This window comes from Thunnus thynnus, chromosome 2 (assembly GCF_963924715.1).
Source record: "Thunnus thynnus chromosome 2, fThuThy2.1, whole genome shotgun sequence".
Classification (NCBI taxonomy): domain Eukaryota; kingdom Metazoa; phylum Chordata; class Actinopteri; order Scombriformes; family Scombridae; genus Thunnus; species Thunnus thynnus.
In genome coordinates this window covers 31,480,135-31,500,717 of record NC_089518.1, presented here as the reverse complement: position 1 = coordinate 31,500,717, position 20,583 = coordinate 31,480,135, and the positions used below count along the sequence as shown (strand labels likewise).

Sequence of the window (20,583 nt, the reverse complement as noted above, 5' to 3'; positions counted from 1 at the left end):
GTCAAAACATTCACATCTATCAGAAAGACAGAGGAAGAAGATGCGTCTTCTTCTACGTTTGTTCAAAGTCACACACTGCCACCGGTCGGTTCGGCGGTGAAACTGTCTCGGAGCTGCTGGGAAAAACAACGGCGGCTAGCAACGGCAAACACAAATTTGTTAGCAAATATAGACTTTACAGTAACGCTGGATTTGATAGCAGCCCATCAAACGTAGTAAGTCGAACAACCTAGGACTTTTAACACATGTTACCAATGTTCCGCTGTCATATTAACCTCGGCGTTTGCCGGGACGTAAACTTCAGGTAACAAAAGGAGCCGGTATTAAATATGTAGCTAGGTTAGCTCACCAGCTAACAGCAGCCTAGCTTGGTTTGCTAAACGTGTTTTAACATGAGTGACTGTTGTTTGTGGACAGTGTTGCTAAGTAGCTAATTGTCAGATACTCGTATATTTCGCTAAAAGACTGTCTAATAATTTAATGCCAGGCAGAAAAAAAAAATCACTAGCGTTAACTTTCTGCTTGGACGCTGTCTCAGCTATCTGGCCAGATGACAAAGACATCCCATGCTAGCCATCCAAATGAACAGTACCTGACTTACTAAAATCATATCCGTCACAATTCACACTGATAATAAGACCTGTGACCTATAAAGGCACATGTTGCCTTTGGTAGAGTGCTGTTAAAATTTCACTTGGATCAGTATCACGCAAATATTTAACTTTATTCACGCTTAGTGCTAACGTGTGTCATGTTTGAAAACAGCTGGAAGGAAGGAACCATGTTTCCATTTCCCAATGTCTTTTTCAGATATCCTTTTCAAGCCCATGGCGACAAGAGGGGCAATGGTCCATGAAGACTTATGGATACACAGAGAGTGGCTTGTCCACCAGGGACAACATCAGGCACTGGAGCACAGATAACACCTTCAAAACAGTGAGTTATTTCATTTACTGAGTGTACTTGTTGCTGTCACATCATCTACCCAATTTAAGACAAAGGCGAGGTACTGTATTGCAATAGTTGTTATGTGTGCAAAAGGTACTCTGAAGTTGAGCCAGTCTAATATGCGTATTTGGCTAAGGATCAGACTAGGCGTCTTGACTCCTCGCCTTTACAGTTTCCTAACAAAGTACAAGCTGTGATGAATGCCAACTCCCAACTCTTGTTGTGTATGTGAAGGTGTGCGTTTTTAGGGGGAGGCGGGGTACAAAAGTTGAGGGTAAAGTATTCCAGAGAGACAACCAGTTGGAGACAGCAGTTTCTATAAGGTAAACAGGATCTCTTCCTGAAGGTCGAGGGAGGTGCTTCTCAAGGCCCCCACAGACAATACTCTGGGTATTATTAACGGAAATGGCTAAGAATAGAGAGCAGGGGAGCAAGGTGGCTCCTCTGGCAGTCGTGTTGTTTGGGTTAAACAAGCCAGAACGGAACATCATCTTTAGAGGAGTGACTTCTCAAGCTTACATGTTGGGTGTGTCGCACGCACAAAAGGCTAGAGGTTGATTTAGAGGGTTTTATCTGGCACTGATGTACAGCAGCAGCAAAGGAGTAGTCGTGGATCGGTCTTGGCTGTCTACGTATGGAGTTATCGTGCTTTACAGTCCAGATCTGTAAGTAGAACAACTTTTCAAGTACATAAAGAGCACTTTTATTTATGCTTACATACGAATAGTATTGTTCATTGCGTGGGTTTTTTTAGTTTGGTTATATTTTATTCCAACAACTATGAGTAGTAACGTTACCGCGTCTTGCTACCTGTGTGCCAGGTGTAAATGTGAGGTTGCTTCTTAAAAGGATTCATAGAAGTTTTAGCCCTAATTAAGTGTGATATACAGAGTCCTCTGTCACTTTATATGTAATTTTATTTCAAAATATCAATATACAGACAGGTGACAAATTAAAGGAAAAACTGGCACAGGTCTGAATGCTTGACCCCAACAGTGAGGGATCCTGTGGCTCTGTTATGCTTTGGGGGGCATTTTGCTGGCATTGTTTGGGTCCACTTCTCTCCTTAGAGGGAAGGGTCACTGCAAATCAATACAAAGTCACCAGATCTCAACCCAATTGAGCACCTATGGGAGATTTTGGACTGACGTGTCAGACAGCGCTCTCCACCACCGTCATCAAAACACCAAATTAGGGAATATCTTTTTGAAGAATGGTGTTCCTCAGCCTTGGCATTGATTCTAAAAGTCTCTGGAACTCCTCTGGAGGAATGAACACCATTCTTCAAAAATCTGGTGACTGCGAAGGCCATAGCATATGATTCACATCATTTTCATACTCATAAAACCATTCAGTGACCCCTCGTGCCCTGTGAATTGGGGCATTGTCATCCTGGAAGAGACCACTCCCATCAGGATAGAAATGTTTTATCATAGGATAAAGGTGATCACTCAGAATAACTTTGTATTGATTTGCAGTGACCCTTCCCTCTAAGGGGACAAGTGGACTCAAAACATGCCAGCAAAATGACCCTAAAGCATAACAGAGCCACTGGATGCCCCCACTGTAGGGGTCAAGCATCCAGGCCTGTACCGGTTTTCCTTTAATTTGTCATCTGTCTGTATATCACGATATATTACATTTTCTGGTAGATGAATTAAGAAATTGTTAGTGGTTAAAATAGCCAGACTTAAATGTCTGTTTTGAGCTAATCCAGCAAACTTAATACTTGACTAAACAAAGTACTTCATTACATTGGTGTAAAAATCACCCAGAGATGTCTGGTTGAATAGATATTGTCTCATGTTATATATCCCTATATTCCCCACCTCTATCATTAATTGATAGTGATGTTTCTATGCGAAACCATGGATCAGTATGAGCACCATTACTGACACATAGGATATTGGCCAGATACAACTGATCTACATTGCTGTTTAGTCATCACTGTGGTTGTTGTTGTGTAACAGTGCAATTTTACAGACTTTTTTCCAATTATCCCTAATTTCATAAAATATTTTAGAGTACCTGAGTGCTTTATAAAATTTGAAGCACTTGATTTGGGTGTCATAATAGGCATCCTCCCAACTGAATGTCAGGCGTATGTTTTTCTATTATTAAGACAGTTTTAAATGATTGTTCTGTTTTTTAAATTTTGTTTATAGCCTGCATACATTTTAAAGGTGGCTGTCTTATAGTCTGTGTATATGTAATTTTTTTGTTTTCTTCATAGGGACAACCCATTAATTCTTAACAAATCATGAAATCATGGATATGTCCAGTATGACACCTGTTTTGAGAGCAAGATTAATTGTGCCAGTTTAACAATTCTTAAATCAATAACACGGTATCCCACCCAAGTGAAGTCAATAAGGCAATTCTTTGTCACAACAAGCAGGAATCTCTGTTTCATTACTCCTGGCAGCCTTCAAATTAACTGTCTGGAATGTTCAGATGTATGACCTTGTTAGTTAGCATTGTAGTATTGATTTGTCAGCAGTATTGTGTTGGGGTTCAGGTAAAGGCCGTGCCAGCATTAATGGGAGGAAGCTTTTTGAATTTTGACTATGTTATTTGTAGTGACTCAGTATCTCATTCTACCTAATTATGATTATTTCCTTAAATCTTCTTTTTTTTCCACAGATAAACCATGATCCCCATCACTGAACTGCGGTACTTTGTGGACACACAGCCAGCATACCGCATCCTGAAACCATGGTGGGATGTGTTCACCGACTACATCTCCATTGTTATGCTTATGATTTCTGTGTTTGGGGGGACACTGCAGGTCACCCAGGACAAGATGATCTGTCTGCCCTGCAAATGGGTGGTCAATCAGACCTGCAAGAAGAACTTCAATTCCACCCTCTCCACATCGCTCTTCTTGGAGCCCAAAGGGATCCAGTATGATCTGGACCGCCACCAGTACAACTATGTGGATGCTGTGTGCTATGAGAACAGATTGCACTGGTTTGCCAAGTATTTCCCCTACCTAGTATTACTCCACACCCTTATTTTCCTAGCCTGCAGCAACTTTTGGTTCAAGTTCCCTCGGACTAGCTCTAAACTAGAGCACTTTGTATCCATCTTGCTCAAATGCTTTGATTCGCCATGGACCACTAGGGCGCTGTCAGAGACAGTGGTTGAAGAGAGTGATCCAAAACCAATGAAAATGAATGGCTCAATGGACCACAAGGAGTCTGTTATCAGTGAGGATGTTGAAGCAAGTGTTCCTATGCTCCAAAGGACAAAGACGCGCTTTGAGCAGGGCATTGTAGACAGAACTGAAACAGGGGTTTTGGACAAGAAAGAGGGTGAACAGGCAAAAGCCCTGTTTGAAAAAGTGAAGAAGTTCCGTATTCATGTGGAAGAGGGAGACATTGTGTACAGACTGTACATCCGTCAGACTATCATCAAAGTCATCAAATTTATTTTGATAATCTGCTACACAGGGTATTACGTGCATGATATTAAATTCAGTGTTGACTGTTCAGTGGATATAGAGAGTCTGACAGGTTACAGTGTGTACCGTTGTGCTCACCCGTTGGCTACACTTTTTAAAATCTTGGCCTGTTTTTACATTAGCTTAGTAGTGGTGTATGGTTTGATCTGCATGTATACCCTTTGCTGGATGCTTCGGCGCTCTCTAAAGAAGTATTCCTTTGAGTCGATACGGGAAGAGAGCAGCTACAGTGACATACCAGATGTTAAGAATGATTTCGCATTCATGTTGCACATGATAGATCAATATGACCCTCTGTACTCTAAGCGCTTTGCTGTGTTCCTCTCTGAAGTAAGCGAAAATAAGCTGAGGCAGCTCAACCTAAACAATGAGTGGACACTGGACAAGCTCAGGCAGAGGATAACCAAGAACTCTCAGGAGAAGTTGGAGTTGCACCTTTTTATGCTCAGTGGCATTCCAGACACAGTATTTGACTTGATGGAGCTGGAGGTTCTTAAACTGGAGCTCATCCCAGATGTCACCATCCCCCCGATCATTGCTCAGCTGGTCAACCTGCGAGAGATGTGGCTCTACCACACTCCAGCCAAAATTGAAGCTCCAGCATTGGCTTTTTTGCGAGAGAATTTGAAGTCTCTGCACATCAAGTTCACTGACATCAAAGAGATTCCCCTATGGATCTACAGTTTGAAGAATCTTAGTGAGCTTCATCTCACAGGGAATCTCAGTGCTGAGAACAACCGCTACATTGTCATCGATGGGCTCCGGGAGCTCAAGAGGCTCAAAGTTCTTCGTCTAAAGAGCAATCTCACCAAGCTACCTCAGGTGGTGACTGATGTGGGCATGCACCTCCAGAAGCTTTCCATCAATAATGAAGGCACCAAGCTGATGGTGCTCAACAGTCTGAAGAAGATGGTGAACCTGACCGAACTGGAGCTCATTCGCTGCGATCTGGAACGCATACCGCACTCGATCTTCAGCTTGCACAATTTGCAGGAAATTGATCTGAAGGACAACAACCTGAAGACCATTGAGGAGATCATCAGCTTCCAGCACCTTCACCGGCTGGTCTGCCTTAAGCTCTGGTACAACCAGATTGCCTACATTCCCATCCAGATCGGCACACTGACCAACCTGGAGAAACTGTACCTAAACAGAAACAAGATTGAGAAGATTCCCAGCCAGTTGTTTTATTGCCGCAAGCTTCGCTTTTTGGACCTTAGCCATAATAACCTAACCTATATCCCAACAGACATTGGATTTCTCCAGAATCTTCAATACCTGGCAGTGACTGCCAATAGAGTGAGTATTGAATAGTCACTGTTTTCCAAGCATTTAAATCTTTGCGGTTGATTGTGTATTGGATTCTTTTGTCATGTGTAGTTTGTTAAAAGAAGATTTTCTGCTGTTGAAATATTATGAAGCTGCAAATGCTAATGTCTCTCCTTTTTCCTTCCCAATCTCAACCACCTTGAAATAAAGATTGAGAGCCTGCCTAATGAGCTGTTCCAGTGCAAGAAACTCCGCACTTTGAACTTGGGAAACAATTGCCTGCAGTCTCTGCCATCACGGTTTGGAGAGCTCACCGGGTTGACACAGCTAGAGCTGAGAGGCAACCGTCTGGAGTGTTTGCCAGTAGAGCTGGGCGAGTGCCGACAGCTAAAGAGAACCGGCCTCGTGGTGGAGGAGGACCTCTTCAACACCTTACCCACAGAGGTTAAGGAACAGTTGTGGAAAGTTGACAAAGAGCAGACTTAAATAGGTCTGTGGCTGCAAGTAAAAACAGATACTCACTAACTGGGCCCTGACACAGGTGGAATGCCCACACTGTCGCAGAGGGCTTGTTGAAGCAGGCTGCTGCAGTGTACAGCCAGAAGGGTTGGGTATCGAGAACCAGTGCCAGTTTGACAGACCCAAAATAGTGATTCTTACTCATTCTGCTGATTCTCAGCTACTGGTAGTTCTCCTAGTTATTAATTGTCCAGCTGATTTGTATTCCCTCACAAACAACGTCTCAGGCCTTTCCATTATAACTCAGTAATGATGCTTTTTAGCAATAATTAAGCAGTGCCATTGTGATCTGTAGTGTGCGTTTACATTTTGTGCTTCTCAGTTATGGTGGAGAAGTTTGAGTATGCAAAACTGTGGGCCAAGTTTCCTACAGACTGAAATAGATCATGAACAAAGTTTCTACTGTACTTAGTTACTAGAAACAGGAGGTTGCTCTCGTCTAATCCAAATAGTATCATTATTTTAAGGGAACAAATGAGATAGTAAGGTTCTTCATTTCTAGTCAAACTACAATAATCACTTGCTCCAGCTGTTTTGACTTGTATTTCACTCTGAATTGCATCATAACATGCAAAGTAATTAATCATGAAAGGCAAGAAGCTGTAGTACTGTCTTATTTGTTTTTTGAGGAAAAATTTAAGCAGAAGTTCACTTACAATTTTTGACAATTCACCTGATCAAAAGTAAACTACATAGTCAAGGTGGCAATCCTTTACATTTGAGTCAGTAGACCTGGCTCTAACCTGATATAATTTGTAACTGTTGGTCAGTGTTTTTCCTGGTCTAGAGAGAAGACCATGGCTTTCAACAGTCTACTTATTATTAGGAAATACCTTTGTATCTGTGTGCTGTATTATATTTGAAATTGATCTAGAAAATCATGAAAGTATGACAAAAACACAAAAGTCAGTAGTAATGAGAGGATGTTGTATACAGTAGGATGGAAAGGGTTGGTGAAGAGACTGTGTTAGTAGTGCAAGTGTTTCAGAGGCAGAGGAGTTGTCGTTGATTGGCCTAAGTCTTGGTAACAGTACCATGTGAGGTATTAGAGTGCGACCCTTAATCGGAGCCTTTTTGGCAGAGTGGAGTGGTGGTTGGCCTCTTTCTGGGGATAGATGTTCAGTAATTTTGACCTAGCAGTTGAAGAAAAGCAATTATTCCACTATTCTTCTCAGTGAACTAGCATTACAAAGCATCACCCCCATTCAATTAAACTAGAGGGGCAGCTTTTCAGCAAGCAGATACCCAACCCTTACTGCCAATACACTATTAAGTGGGATTTTAACTACATCTATTACATAGCCATGCTGCATTCACATTCTTTGTTTGCAATGAATTGCACAAAAAAAATGAACACATTTTGGGAAAAAGGTTTGAATGATATAAGTCATGTCAATGTCAAGGAAAGGTTCTAAAGGATAATACATTGCTGGTAATTTGTTTGGAAAAAAAAAGAAATGTTCTATAAACAGGTCAGATTGTGTTGCCCTCTGTAGACGTAGATGCTTACCTGAAACACTTTTCTTTGCTGTGGTGGATATGAAGTAACCACTGGTCGACTACTCTGGGTGTTGCTGTCTACATACAATAAGTCAACAACCAGACATGTCCTCAACTGTTTTATTTTCAAGAGCCTGGCTTTGTCTTCATTACAGTTTGTTATTAGATCATTGTAATATTTCTATGATGTCTCTATCTTGATAGTAATTATTCTATTATTTCAATCTTGCTGAACTGCATTAGTAATATTATAGCCACCTTAAAACTAAAAATATTTTAGTTGCTACAAATTAGATTAATTAAGGTGAGGCGAATAAAAACATGGCCGTGTCTGAAAGATCATATTAGTGAAGTTTGAAATCTTATCTTTTTCTAGGTTATAAAAACTAGCTACACTACATTTTATGGAGAAAAAAAAAAAACTTCCACAAATTTATTAGAAGGTATGTGCTTATTTGAGAGAGCCAGGTCTTTCAGGTCAGTTGCCTTAACCACAGTTCACTGCTTTTGTGTTATGTACTGTTTCTGTTGTTTGTTGTGGCATCCGCAGACTTCAAAACAAATTGTAGTACTATTACTCAGCCCCAAATAACAATGGCAGGGACAGCAAGGTTTTTCTGTCTGTTTTATATTTTGTTCAAATGTTTCATTTCATCATTTTATTTGGACATTTCTACAGACAAGTTGCCACAGTTGAAACCAGTAATCAAATTGGGCAACTAGGAAGACTATGAGATGGATGAGACATTCTTTTCTGTTCTGATGATGGCTCTGCTAATTTTATTTTTTACATAAATGTTCCCCTTAATGCAACTTTTAAGTCTCTTAACGAGTGTTGCTGTGCACTGCTAACAGCTACTAGAAGTGTACATTTTTAAATCTGAAGATTATGACTTTAATTATAAAATAAATTCTACATTTTATTTGTAAAAAAAAAATATGTAGAAATTTATCAGTTTAGATATTAATTATTGCAGTTAGACAAGATCATTTTGGTAATGAAAGAGAGGTTTATGTTTGATTTTTTTTTTTTTTTTGTGCGTGTGTGTGTTTGTTTTTGTGCCAGATACAGTCCTCACCTTCTATGGAAACCCATTCCTGACAGGAAAATTACAAAAAAAACAAAAAGCTAGTAATTAAGTAAAAATCTTATACAAAGTAAAAAATTATGATTTTAATATTTTATCATTTTAGTTTACTAATGTGATATACAAAACTTTGACTTGTTGCCTTACAGCAGGCCGGTCCTGGGTTCAAACCCAATGACAGTTTGACTTAGCATCATATTTTGTCACAATTTTAACTTAGTATCTCATAATTATATCAGATGTATTTCTATTTTTATCATTCCTAATTTTTCATTTTTTTTCTGTCAGTAACGGACCTCCATACTTTTCAGGTCAGGTCACCTAATTATTATTTATTTCTGCAAACTGTTTTTGTGTGTAGAGAAAAGTTTAATGCTTATTTGCCTGAGAGTGACTCTTCTGCACTTGTGTTTTGCCACAATAAGCAGCACGGTGCTAAAAATGTGGACTTCTGAATACAACATCACTGCACAGCTCTGACACAGCACAACACACTATAGGGGTTCTGGTGTTTTCCCTCCCCAAGAAAAAAAATATTAGTTTATGTTTTAATAAACCTTACTGTGCAAAGAAAACATGGACAGCAGCAATATATACTACAGTAACTAGGTTGAAAAGCATAGGAATAGTGACTGAGTTTAAACTATGTACATTTATTTCAGTAACATGTTTAACTATGCTATATTGTGCAATATTGCCTTGATTTAAACTATGTAAAGGGTAGTTAGTAGTGATGTAGTTTTCTAATGTGCATGGGCATTCTTTTTGTCACATTCATTTTACTAAAGGTGATGGTGAGACTTTGAATTTAAGTAGGTTGCTCTTAGAAGATGCGTTTGCACTATAGCACCTCCCACAAGTTACATTTAGGTAAATGCCAATAATGTTATACAACTGATGTATACAACATGTTTTCTAGTATGGGCATATATAAGGTATACTGTAAAGTTCAAATGAATGACTGCCAGCCATGAGAATGAAATTGTATAAGGTTACTATTTCAGTTTTTTAGAACTATTCAATGGAAGACAAATTAATGGCCCTACAGATACCTCTAAGTCCCATCTAGAGCATTTAAAATGACACCTCAGCAATACATCACAGATTAAGACAATCAAGACTATCCTTATTAAGAGTGACATCAGAAAACTTGATGTCATAGTTGAGTGTTGTAGTGGGCAGTCTACACTGCAAGTAAATGGTCAGTACATAAAAATACATTTTGTTGGTTGCTAGTAGTGAGTGCTATCAGTATGTTTTTGTCGCATAGTTTTGTTTTCTGTATTTCCCCTCATCATTTTGACCTGTTATATTTTTTTTCCATTTTGACAGCTATTAGTATTATTACAGTATAACTAAATTTCTCAGGAAACCAGCTAGTACTCACTTCTTTTTTGAGTTGATTGCCTATTTTTTTACTACACCAGGTATTTTTATTAATTTAAACAGTTGTGATAACATTTTTATATGCATTTCTATACATTATTTTCTAGTTTGGTGTACTTAATATTGACTGCTGGTTTAAAATGTGTTTTTGTGTTTCTAAAGAAACCACTTGGTTTAACCTTGATTATGTGTTTTCGTCAGAGATCACGTATTAATTGAGCCGATCGTTTCATAAGTCTTCATTGTGATTAGCAGGAAGTGTGTGTGAATGTTATCCATGTGTATGTCCACTTTTGTTGTTTGTTCTCTTAAATTCATTATCTTGGGTACAAATCATTTTTCAAGGTTTCCCAACTCAATTCTAATCATAGGTAATGAGCAAATGTGGTTACATATAGTGTTTGCTTGACAAAAGTTCAACAACAAATTCATTAAAAAGGAAATCATCAGTGCATCAGTATTGACATGAATGATGTGACCATGAGTACTCTGAACATGTGTCAGTCTCATCCTCTGTACACACTCCACTATAGGTGAATAAGTAAATAAACTTGGTTGACCAAATTTGCCGTGGTTTTTGTCAGGTTGTTGCTTGTTTGGACGTTGAGTGTGTCTGTCTAATGCACCTTTTCTGTCTTGCTAACTACACAAGTACCATATTAGATAGTGGTCTTTAAGATAGTCATAACATTTATTAAGAAGTAACTCAGAAGAACACCTGTATAGGACACATTATTCAATGAACACTTACTTGCTGGAGCAGTTAAAACCTGAGGCTATCTGGATAACGGTCTCGCTAAACACTTGGCCGTCTATAATGACACTACTAGTTGCCATTTTCACAGTCTATTGTAACACAAAGCTGGATTGCCAACTGGACAAAATAGGCAGCTGCCCTGGAGCCCAGAGAGCTCCAAGCTTACTGTGTGTTAACTGTGTTTGTTTAATTTAGTTGAAAATTTGATTGGGAACATGCACCACTAGCGCATATAACAACTAACCTGACAAGGGCCTGCATCCTGCTGTACCACCAAATGTTAAGGCCCTGTCTTGAAGCATCAAGATCTATTTTTAAGACCTTCATTTTTTCAGTTTTGTGCTTATATGTTGGCTATTTCTAAGCTGACATGTTGTTTATTCCACCCCAAATCTGGTAATATAGCAGAGAAAGCATAAAACTACACATTTCTCACAGAGTGAGGATGTTGGGTGTTCATAAGAACAAAGAAGCTTTTTTTTGTTTTTTTGCCATGCTGCTCCACAGCAGGTTAAAGGACAGGTTCACAATTTTTCAAGTCTCTCTTAAACAACAGTCAGGTGGCCATATGAACAACAAAAGAGGTTTTCCTTGCTGCAATCATTCCTCCTGTTCATACTGGCTATGAAAAGATCCCCTTCAAATGCACTTTCAATATAAGTGATGGGGGGGGCAAATGCAGTGTGTCCACAGTCATTTTGTGCAAAAATGCTTTTAAAAGTTGATCTGACGCTTATATGAGGCTTCAATAGTCTGCCACATTTACAGTCTTTTTAGCATCAAATTCCCTCTTTTTGTTTCCTCGGACAGTGTTTCCCTGTTGAGCTGTGGTGGAAGTATAGTAACAAAAAGAGGGCACTAAAAAGACTAACGTTGAAAGATATCTACTTGATTTGACTAATTCAGGCAGCTGAAGCTCAGATTAACTTTTAAATACATTTTTACAAAGAAGGAGGACTGTGGGTTTTGTCCCTCATCACTTACATTGAAAGTACATTATGAAGGGATCTTCAAATGGTTAGTATGAACAGTAGGAATGACTGTAGCATGAAAAACCTATTTCAGTGTTCATTTGGGCTCCTGACTATTGTTTTAAGACAGACTTGAAAAATTGTTAACCCGTTCTATGTACAGTATTTAGTCCACATTTAATATGACCATGTTTTAACAAGTATATGCTCATTTCAAAGATTGTTTCCTGTTTCCAACAGCTGCTTGCATCACCTCTCACAGATCTATTATATTTGTAACTAGAAATGCATTTGCTGCGGAAAATGTGTGTGAATGTTGACAGCTGAAATAACTTGCAAAGTATTGCTGTAAATACAACACACTTGTGCAGCATCCCCATCTGTACAACTTTGCAGAATTTGATTACCATGGTATATTACGTTTAAGAGATATGGCAGTTAATAAGTAGTATGGTGGTGTTTTACTCATGACCACAGGGTGGGGCTATTGGTGCCATGATTGAGTATGTCGTGCAGATTCTCATGGAGAAGTTGTGTACCAAGTTTCATTTTATTAAAGACAACAGGGTAGAAGGGAAGAGGGTAGAATTGAATCAAATGTTACACACTTGTGTAGTGTAGGTTTATGTACAACATTCCTAAATTTAGTCGCAATCCAACTTAGCATTGAAGAGTTCTGCATCATCCAAACCTTCAAAAGTTTGGCAGCCAGTTACAGACAAATGGTAAGTGATACCCAGAAATGAACTCATAAGTTTTGTCTGGGGTCATCTAAATATGGTGTTTACCAAGTTTGGTGAAGATTAGATGAAATATGTGCCAACAGAAGCAAAAAGTCCTAAATGGCGGAAAATATTTCAAGGCGCAAATGGGCATGGCCTATATCAGTTGAGTCAGCATTGTCCGAGGAACACACTGTTCAAATATTGTTTTGAGATGCCTCATAGTTCATGGGTTATGTAAAACATGTAATAACTGGCGCTATTGTTCCCATGTTTTCATATGTTAAGTATTTCCACATGGGACACCTGTCCATGTAGTATGAATATTTTAGCACTTTTAGTTTTTGAGATACCACCTTGCAAACATTCCTCCCATAGACTTTCTGTCACGAACTCTGTGTTTTTGGACTTTTTGTGTTTTGGAGTTTCTGGACTCTTTGTTTTTGGGATTTCTGGACTTTTTGTGTTTTGGGTATCATTGGCCCTGCCCTGCTCTGTGTTTTCTCACACCTGCCCTGTATCATAAATAAATCTTTGAGGAACAATAGTGTGAATGAGTATATTTTGAGAACCGCACGCCGGGACCTGTTGTTGTTGTTGTAGTACCTGGGACCAGTCGCAGCTAGCTGCTGCCTTCCCCCTTTCCCCTGAGTAGTGGGGAATCCTGGACTAACTGGAGTGACCTGTTGCCCTCCAGGACCCCCTGTGCTCCTGGGTGCAATTGGGAGCATTGGTCAGGTACCTGTGGTGGTGCCAGTACCCTGGCCACCACTCCCACACTCCCTTGGGTACTTCCCCATAAGAAAAAACGGGACCAGCCGCAGTAAATTGCTGCCTTCCCCATTTCCCCCTTTGTTGCATCCATCCAGGGATGCAACACTGAAGGACTGGAATATTGCAAAATGAAACTTACTGTGTAATTTGGAGCATCAGAATCATAAATCCAGCTTCACTCTCAGAAATGTTGACATGCCACCAAAACAAGTCATTATTTTAGCAACAATACAGATGTAACTAGTTAGCAAGACTGATTTCAAAACTTAATTCAAGCCTGATGCCTTTCACATTTAATCAGAATAAAAATCACTTTGGGAAAACAATTTCAGCAAAAACTCAAGATTGGTCAATAAGTCAGAGAGAATCTCGAAGAATAGATTGCAGGCTTAATGAAAAAATTCATTCTTTTTCATTCATTCATTCATTCATTCATCAGATGGCATGGTACCAAATCATTATTGTGACAAAAGTAATGGCATATAGCACAATTCAAGTTGATTGGAAATGTAATGTATTATGCTACCAAGTAAAGCAAAAAGGAACTCACCTATTGATTTGCTGGATGAAGATGGGTGAAAAATCATCCTCCACCGTCCAGGCACACATGTGCCAACTCTGTTGTAGAGAGCTGCTGCCAGCTGCTGCTACAATGGTGTGATTGCTTGCAGTAATCACACTAATCATCAGCCTTGACCTACAGTATTACATACACACATGCTGACACTCACACAGTTTAAACATGGGGATGAAAGGATTGTTTTTAGTACAATCTCAAAAGTTAAGAGACAATACAGCACTGTAATGTAAAGCTGCCCGTTCTCTTGTACTCTGTATCTACTGATTATCACTTTCTGTCTCTCACCCCTCTTCTCCCTTTCCCTCCCCTCCCTCATTTGGTGACCAACTGATGTTCTGTTCATTTTTGTTATATGAATAGATAAAGCAAATCTCTTCATTTGCATGTAATACAATTAAAACATTTAAATTAAATTAAATTAAAACCTAATTTGGGACGAAAAGACAATTGACGAGATAGGAAATAAGAAAAATGAAGCATTTCTGGAACCCCTTCTGGCTTTTTACAAGTATTTGCTGTTTTACTGTAAAATAAAGTTTTACCTGTGAGGAAGCTTTGCCAGAATGTCAAGAAAGGTGATAAGAGACAGACTCAGAGACTACCAAATGAAATCAAGCATACTCAAACTCACCTTAACATAGCTACACTGACATCCTCTTTCGTTTCTGCGCTTACTCAAACCAACAAATCTCCCCTTAAATAGGCCCTCCAATCTATGTAGGCAGAACCATTTTTGTATTAGAGGGGTCCTTTCCCTTATACCAACAACTGGTGTAAGACAATGTCACTTGTATCAGTTAACAATGTTTACATACACATCAACCACAGTACGATAAACCAAAATAAGTACAAATAACATAAATACAAAACCAAACATTTAACTAAATAAAATAAATCCCCCCAGTACTTGGTCTAACCCATGACACTGGTGATGTCAGCAAGATCTTAAAATCAGGATGTGGTTCAGTACCTCCCCCTTGAAAATAGGATTGCATCATGCAGCAACTGTACCGTGATTGTAGAATAGGTGAAAGTTCAGAGGGATATGATGAGGAGGATGAGATGGAGTATGGCTTCAAATAAAAGAAGAAAAAGACAAGAAAGGAGAGACAGAAGAGCAGACTTGTCAGACTTAAGTAGCCAAGGAGATGAGGGCACCACAAAGAAAGTAAGAGTTAATCAGGAAGATTCAGCACCACAAGGAAAGGAGGAGTGGAAATTTATTATTACGTTTGGGAGGGAAACGGTACATTTTCACCCAATGCATATGACAAAAGCAATTGAAGAAGAAATCGGAAAAATCAAGTTTGCCAAATTCCTCAATAATCGAGGAGTCCTTATCTCTGCTGCAAGTAAGCAACAGCAAGACAAAATTCTCAAGATAGAAACACTTGACGGTGTAAGGATCACAACACACATACCTGGTAGTGTAGCTAAAGTGAGAGGAGTCATTTCAAATGTGCCACTAGAAACTTCCAGAGACTTCGGGCAAACGAAAATGGTGTTAAGAAGGACAGCTTGTCTATACTAGTACAATTTGAAAGCACACTTCCAAAGGAAATTAAAATGGGATGGATCAATTATAGGGTATGGGGATTTATTCCAAACCCTATAAGATGTTACAATTGTCAAAAAAATTGGGCATGTGGCTCAACAATGCCGTGGTAAACCAAGATTTGCGAAATGTGGAGGTGAACATGATTACAGAAAGTGTGCAAAGGAAGTCAAATTGAAATGTTGTAACTGTGGTGAAGAGCATAGTGCTGCATTTGGGGGTTGTGCAGTCCAGATTAAAGCAAAAGAGGTACAGAAAAATACAGTAATCATTAATATATCATATGCAGAAGCACTAAAAAGAGAGTAAATGATGAAATGCAGAGCTCAGAAACTTATAAAGAAGCAAACAGCAAAGGAAGCAGACCAGATGGCGGCCTTCTACCCCAGAGAACAAGTAGGCGAGGGATGGAGCAAGAAGGGAGAACTACAGCCCCAATAATGCAACAGATTCAATGTTCACATAAATGCAAGGTAACAGAGGATTCGCTGGTGGTTAATCAAACAAAGTTCATACCCTTCATCTGTAAAATTATTAATTGTGGCTACCAGGCAGGAGAAAAAAAGTGACAGGATTAAGACAGTGGTGAATGTGGCAGAAGAATTTTTGGATTTTGTAGGATTGAGGGCAGAAGATATTTATGCAATGCTGAAAGTAAACACTGATGGAGGATCTAAGAGTAATGATTAATATTGTTTTTATGGTGATCCATATATTGCAATGGAACACGAGAAGCCTTATTGCTAAAGGCCAAGAATTCAAAAGATATGTTTTTGGATCAGAACCACGCCCAGATACTCTCTGTATACAAGAAACTTGGCTACGTCCACATCTTGATTTTGCTATACCAGGATATACCTCATCCCGATATGACAGGATAGACAATCAAGGAGGTGGTTGTATAACATTTATCAAAAATAAAATAACCTACTGAAGATTGCCATCACCAGCAGAACTGGAATGTGTGATTATCGAAGTGTGTAATGAAGAAGGAAACCTTAAGATAATAAACTTTTATAGTCTTTGCAAGAAGTTGTGTGTTGAAATTTTTAATGCAGTTGCACGTGATAACAGAGGAGAAGTCTGGTGCAGTGATTTTAACGCACGTAATAGCCTTTGGGGTAGTAAACATACAGATAATAATGGTAATGTAGTTGAAGAACTGATGGAAGAAAAATCACTAGTCTGTCTGAATGATAACAAAGGAACATATATATATATATATATATAAATGCTCTTTCATTTATAGATTTAACACTGGTTTCTAGAATTCTGGCATGTTCTTGTGAATGGAAGGTAAATGATAAGTCCAACATAGGAAGTGATCATTTTCCAATTTTTTGTTCTTTAAATCTGAAGGTACATGATCAAGAAAGATACATGTTAGAGAAATGGTGCTTTGGAAAAGCTGACTGGGGAAAATTTCAAGAATATTGTTTGGAGGAAGCTAATTCAATTTCAATGGATGGTAATATAGGAGAATGTGTAACTGTAGTGACTAAGTTAATTTTGAACGCTGCATCAAAGAGCATGCCTATGAGTGGAATTACCGGAAAAAGGAAAGTTGTGCTATGGTGTAATGAGGAATGCACCAAAGTTGTAATAACGTAATAAAGCATTACAAGTATTAAGGAGCAACTTGAATCAAAAACATTTAGTAGATCGGGAGGGAGCCCAGTATTTGTATTTATATCTGTATTTGTTGAGACAGCAAAATTATTTGTATTTGTATTTGTATTTGTATTTGAATAAAAGTGGAAATAGGCTTATAAATCCTGTTTTTGTTTATATATACTCTGTTTATTATACTCTTAATTTTAGAAATTTTAAGTGTAACAATAAGTGTTCATGAATAAACTACCTTATGAGGGAGGTCCCCACACCAAGTTTCCAACTGGAGTCTCTCAGATCATAGGCGACTGCACTGACTACTGAGGTAAAACTTTATTATTGCCTCATTGTAGACAGACCTCTACCTATGTATACACCCATAACACAGAGACAGCACAGCATGTAACATGGAGAGAAGAACTTCAAAGGTGATTATTGCTTTGCACTTTTCATTTATTGCCTACTCTGTGGAAAGGGGAAGGGGAACAAAAGGTTATGGAGAGTCCCTTGAGAACACTTGTGTCAGTAGCTCAGCTTTATCTCTGGGGAAACACCCCCAACTCTGGGAGTGATGTCCAAATAAGGAAATGTGCGTCATGTAGCAGGTGGATGTGACTCCCCTCGTTGAGACCTGCTGATAGACGTTACAGCGGAGCAGAGGAGAGAGACTGAGATAGCGATGTAACCAACCTGCGCACTGAAATGTTTTTATTTTCTTCCTGAGAACAAGTATTTTTTAAATTATTTGTATGAAACAAATATTCGAAAAAACAAAACAAAAAACAAAACACTATTTGCGCTTTGCAAAAGAATGTATTTGTATTTGGGCACACTCCTATTAATAGACCACCAAAGAAAAAAGCTCTGATTCGTAGAGGTATCAAATCTAGTAAAAAGAATGCATGGAGGGAATTCTGTTCTGCTATAGATAAAGAAGTGAAACTACAGGATGTTTGGTTAATGTTGTAATTGTATTGGCAAAAGGAAGTACACCAACATTCCAGTGTTAGAGGATGGAGAAGTAATTGCTGTTACAGATAAAGAAAAGGCTAATATGTTTGGTAAAAGCTTTGCCAATATTCACAGCGGAAATCACTTAGATGATAGTCATAAAAAGAGAAAAGAGGAAGTGCTAAATGTTAATCATGATAAAACTAAGAAAAAGGATGATGACAACTCAACCCTTAATGCTGAGATAACAATTAGTGAATTAAAAATAGCATTACACAGCTGCAGGACAGAACCAACTAAGTTATGTTATGTTTTGTAAACTTCCTGATAAAGTTCTAAGTCTCTGGAACTTTTTAATAAGATTTGGAGAGAGGGATTGCTGGCAAAAAGCTGGAAGAGTGCACTCATTTAGCCTTTTATTAACCCAGTAAAGATCCAAATGTTCCTGGAAATCACAGACCAGTTGCTTTAACATCGCATCTATGTAAATGGATGGAAAAGATATTAGTCCGAGGGCTTAATTATTTCTTAGAACAGAGGATTAATAGCTTCTTATCAGAACGGATTCAAGAAAGGAAGATCTAACATGGATGCTATTGTACGGTTATCGTTATGACTCTATGTGGAGGGAATCCCTCAAGAAAGTGCTTTTAGCCCAGTGTTATTTACTATCATGATCAACGATATTTTTATGAATTTAGATAGAAGGATATGTTCTTCACTTTATGCAGATGATGGAGCTATATGGATTAGGGGGAGAGACCAGACAAGCATGCTAAGAAAGATGAAGGATGCTACTTTAAAGGTAGAACAATGGTCATATAATTGGGGTTTCAGACTATCTACCAGTTAGATGTGCTACATACACTTGACTAGGAGGAGGAAAGTAGATGAAGAGAGGCTTCATTTATATGGGAAACCAGTGGTAAAAGTAAAGGAATTCAAGGATTCAGGAATTTGGCAGGATGAAAGATGTACATGGAAGACACATGTTGTGAAAAACTAGAAACAAAATGTAAAAAAGTAATTAATCTAATGAGAACTATATCTGGATATAACTAGGGGGCAGATAAGCAGACACTACTTACTACTCAATACTCTTAGGAAACAGTGGATTGTTTAACAGAATATAGTAGGTGATAAGATTTTCATTTATTTAATTTTTATTTTTAATTTTTAATTTTATTTATTTATTTATTTGAGTAAGCTATTGTAAACAGGATCCTGTTCTACATACTCCGGTACGGTAGGTGGCAATATGCACCTATAAATTGGCATTGCAGTCCGCCAATAAATGCAAAGAAGAAGAAAAGGAAGAAGAACCTAATCTATAACTCAAGAAACTCAGTACTTTAAATCAATAAACAATAAATAATGACCTTAAATACTTTTCTGTCTCGATTAAACCGTAAATGCAGATGTAAATGTAACAAAACAATGCGAAACACAAACAAAACCCAGGATAGTATGTGACAGCAATGTGACTGGCAAAACAAAACAAATGACAAGTATGGCAAGAAATACAAAGTGTAATGGGGACAGAATGGTTGTCTTACCCACTTTTTCACAGCTTCTAAAAGCTATTCAAATAAAACAATCCTAGAACTACTTTCCGTCTCTGATCTTAAGATTTGATACATTTGATACTATAATAGTCAAAAAAAGTTATTTTTTTAACCAGGAAAAATTAATAGTTTGGTTTTGGATATAAATAGCTTGACTGAACCAGTAAATATTGAACTGTACCACTATTGAACATACTGTGTGTTTGTATGGTAAGTCCTTCATATATTTTAAGTTAATTTACATCTGTTATCATTTATCTTTCCTCTTCGGCTCAACTGGAACATGAGTGTTGAGGTTGCTTGAGCTTCAAAGAAATCTTGGTATGATGTATGCTGAAATAGTGTTGGTGCTTGAATGTTCAATTTTATTAGCCATGTACCCGATGGTTCCCCCCAGCGCTCCTACTCCAGTGACTGGTTGCCTCATCTGAAGTGGATACTGGCCTTTAATTTGAAAGTTTTTCATAGGGAGGGATTTCAGTTCTTCGGTCGTTGTAGGCAAACATTTTCAGTTTCACATCTAATCTATTTTGAAGACCAAATAAATTAAATTGTTCACAACTTCAAACTAGGGCTCGACTAACGATTATTTTCTTCAATTAATTGTTCAGTCTATAAAATGTCAAAAAGTGGGGAAAAAATACAAATTTTAGTGTCATTTGATGAAGCCCAAGGGAACTTCTTCAAATGTCTTGTTTTGTCTGATCAACAGTCCCAAACCCCAAGATATTCAATTCACAGTGATATAACAGGGGAAAGCAGCAAATCCACATATTTGAGAAGCTGAAACCAACACATTTTTAGCATTTTTTCTTTAAAAAAAATAGTGAAACAATTATATCAATCAAAATATAATTGCTAATTAATTTTCTTCCAATCAACTTTATCAACTAAACATTGTAGCTCCACTTCTGTGCCGTTGTG

At 38.2% G+C, this 20,583-nt stretch overlaps 1 protein-coding gene across 3 annotated transcripts; it reads left to right on the top strand.

Moving 5' to 3' along the window:
- Positions 1-75: 75 nt before the first annotated feature.
- lrrc8ab (leucine rich repeat containing 8 VRAC subunit Ab) lies at positions 76-10,737 on the top strand. Of its 3 annotated transcripts, none has more exons than XM_067616535.1 (4): positions 76-215; positions 811-936; positions 3,592-5,710; positions 5,891-10,737. In XM_067616535.1, the coding sequence occupies exons 3-4, from the start codon at positions 3,599-3,601 to the stop codon at positions 6,164-6,166; spliced, it is 2,388 nt and encodes a 795-aa protein (XP_067472636.1). In that variant the 5' UTR covers positions 76-215; positions 811-936; positions 3,592-3,598; the 3' UTR covers positions 6,167-10,737. The 3 variants fall into 3 exon arrangements, with proteins under 3 accessions (XP_067472636.1, XP_067472645.1, XP_067472653.1); XM_067616544.1 differs by having other exon boundaries at positions 96-304; XM_067616552.1 differs by lacking the exons at positions 76-215; positions 811-936 and adding an exon at positions 1,463-1,613.
- The last annotated feature ends 9,846 nt before the right edge of the window (positions 10,738-20,583 follow it).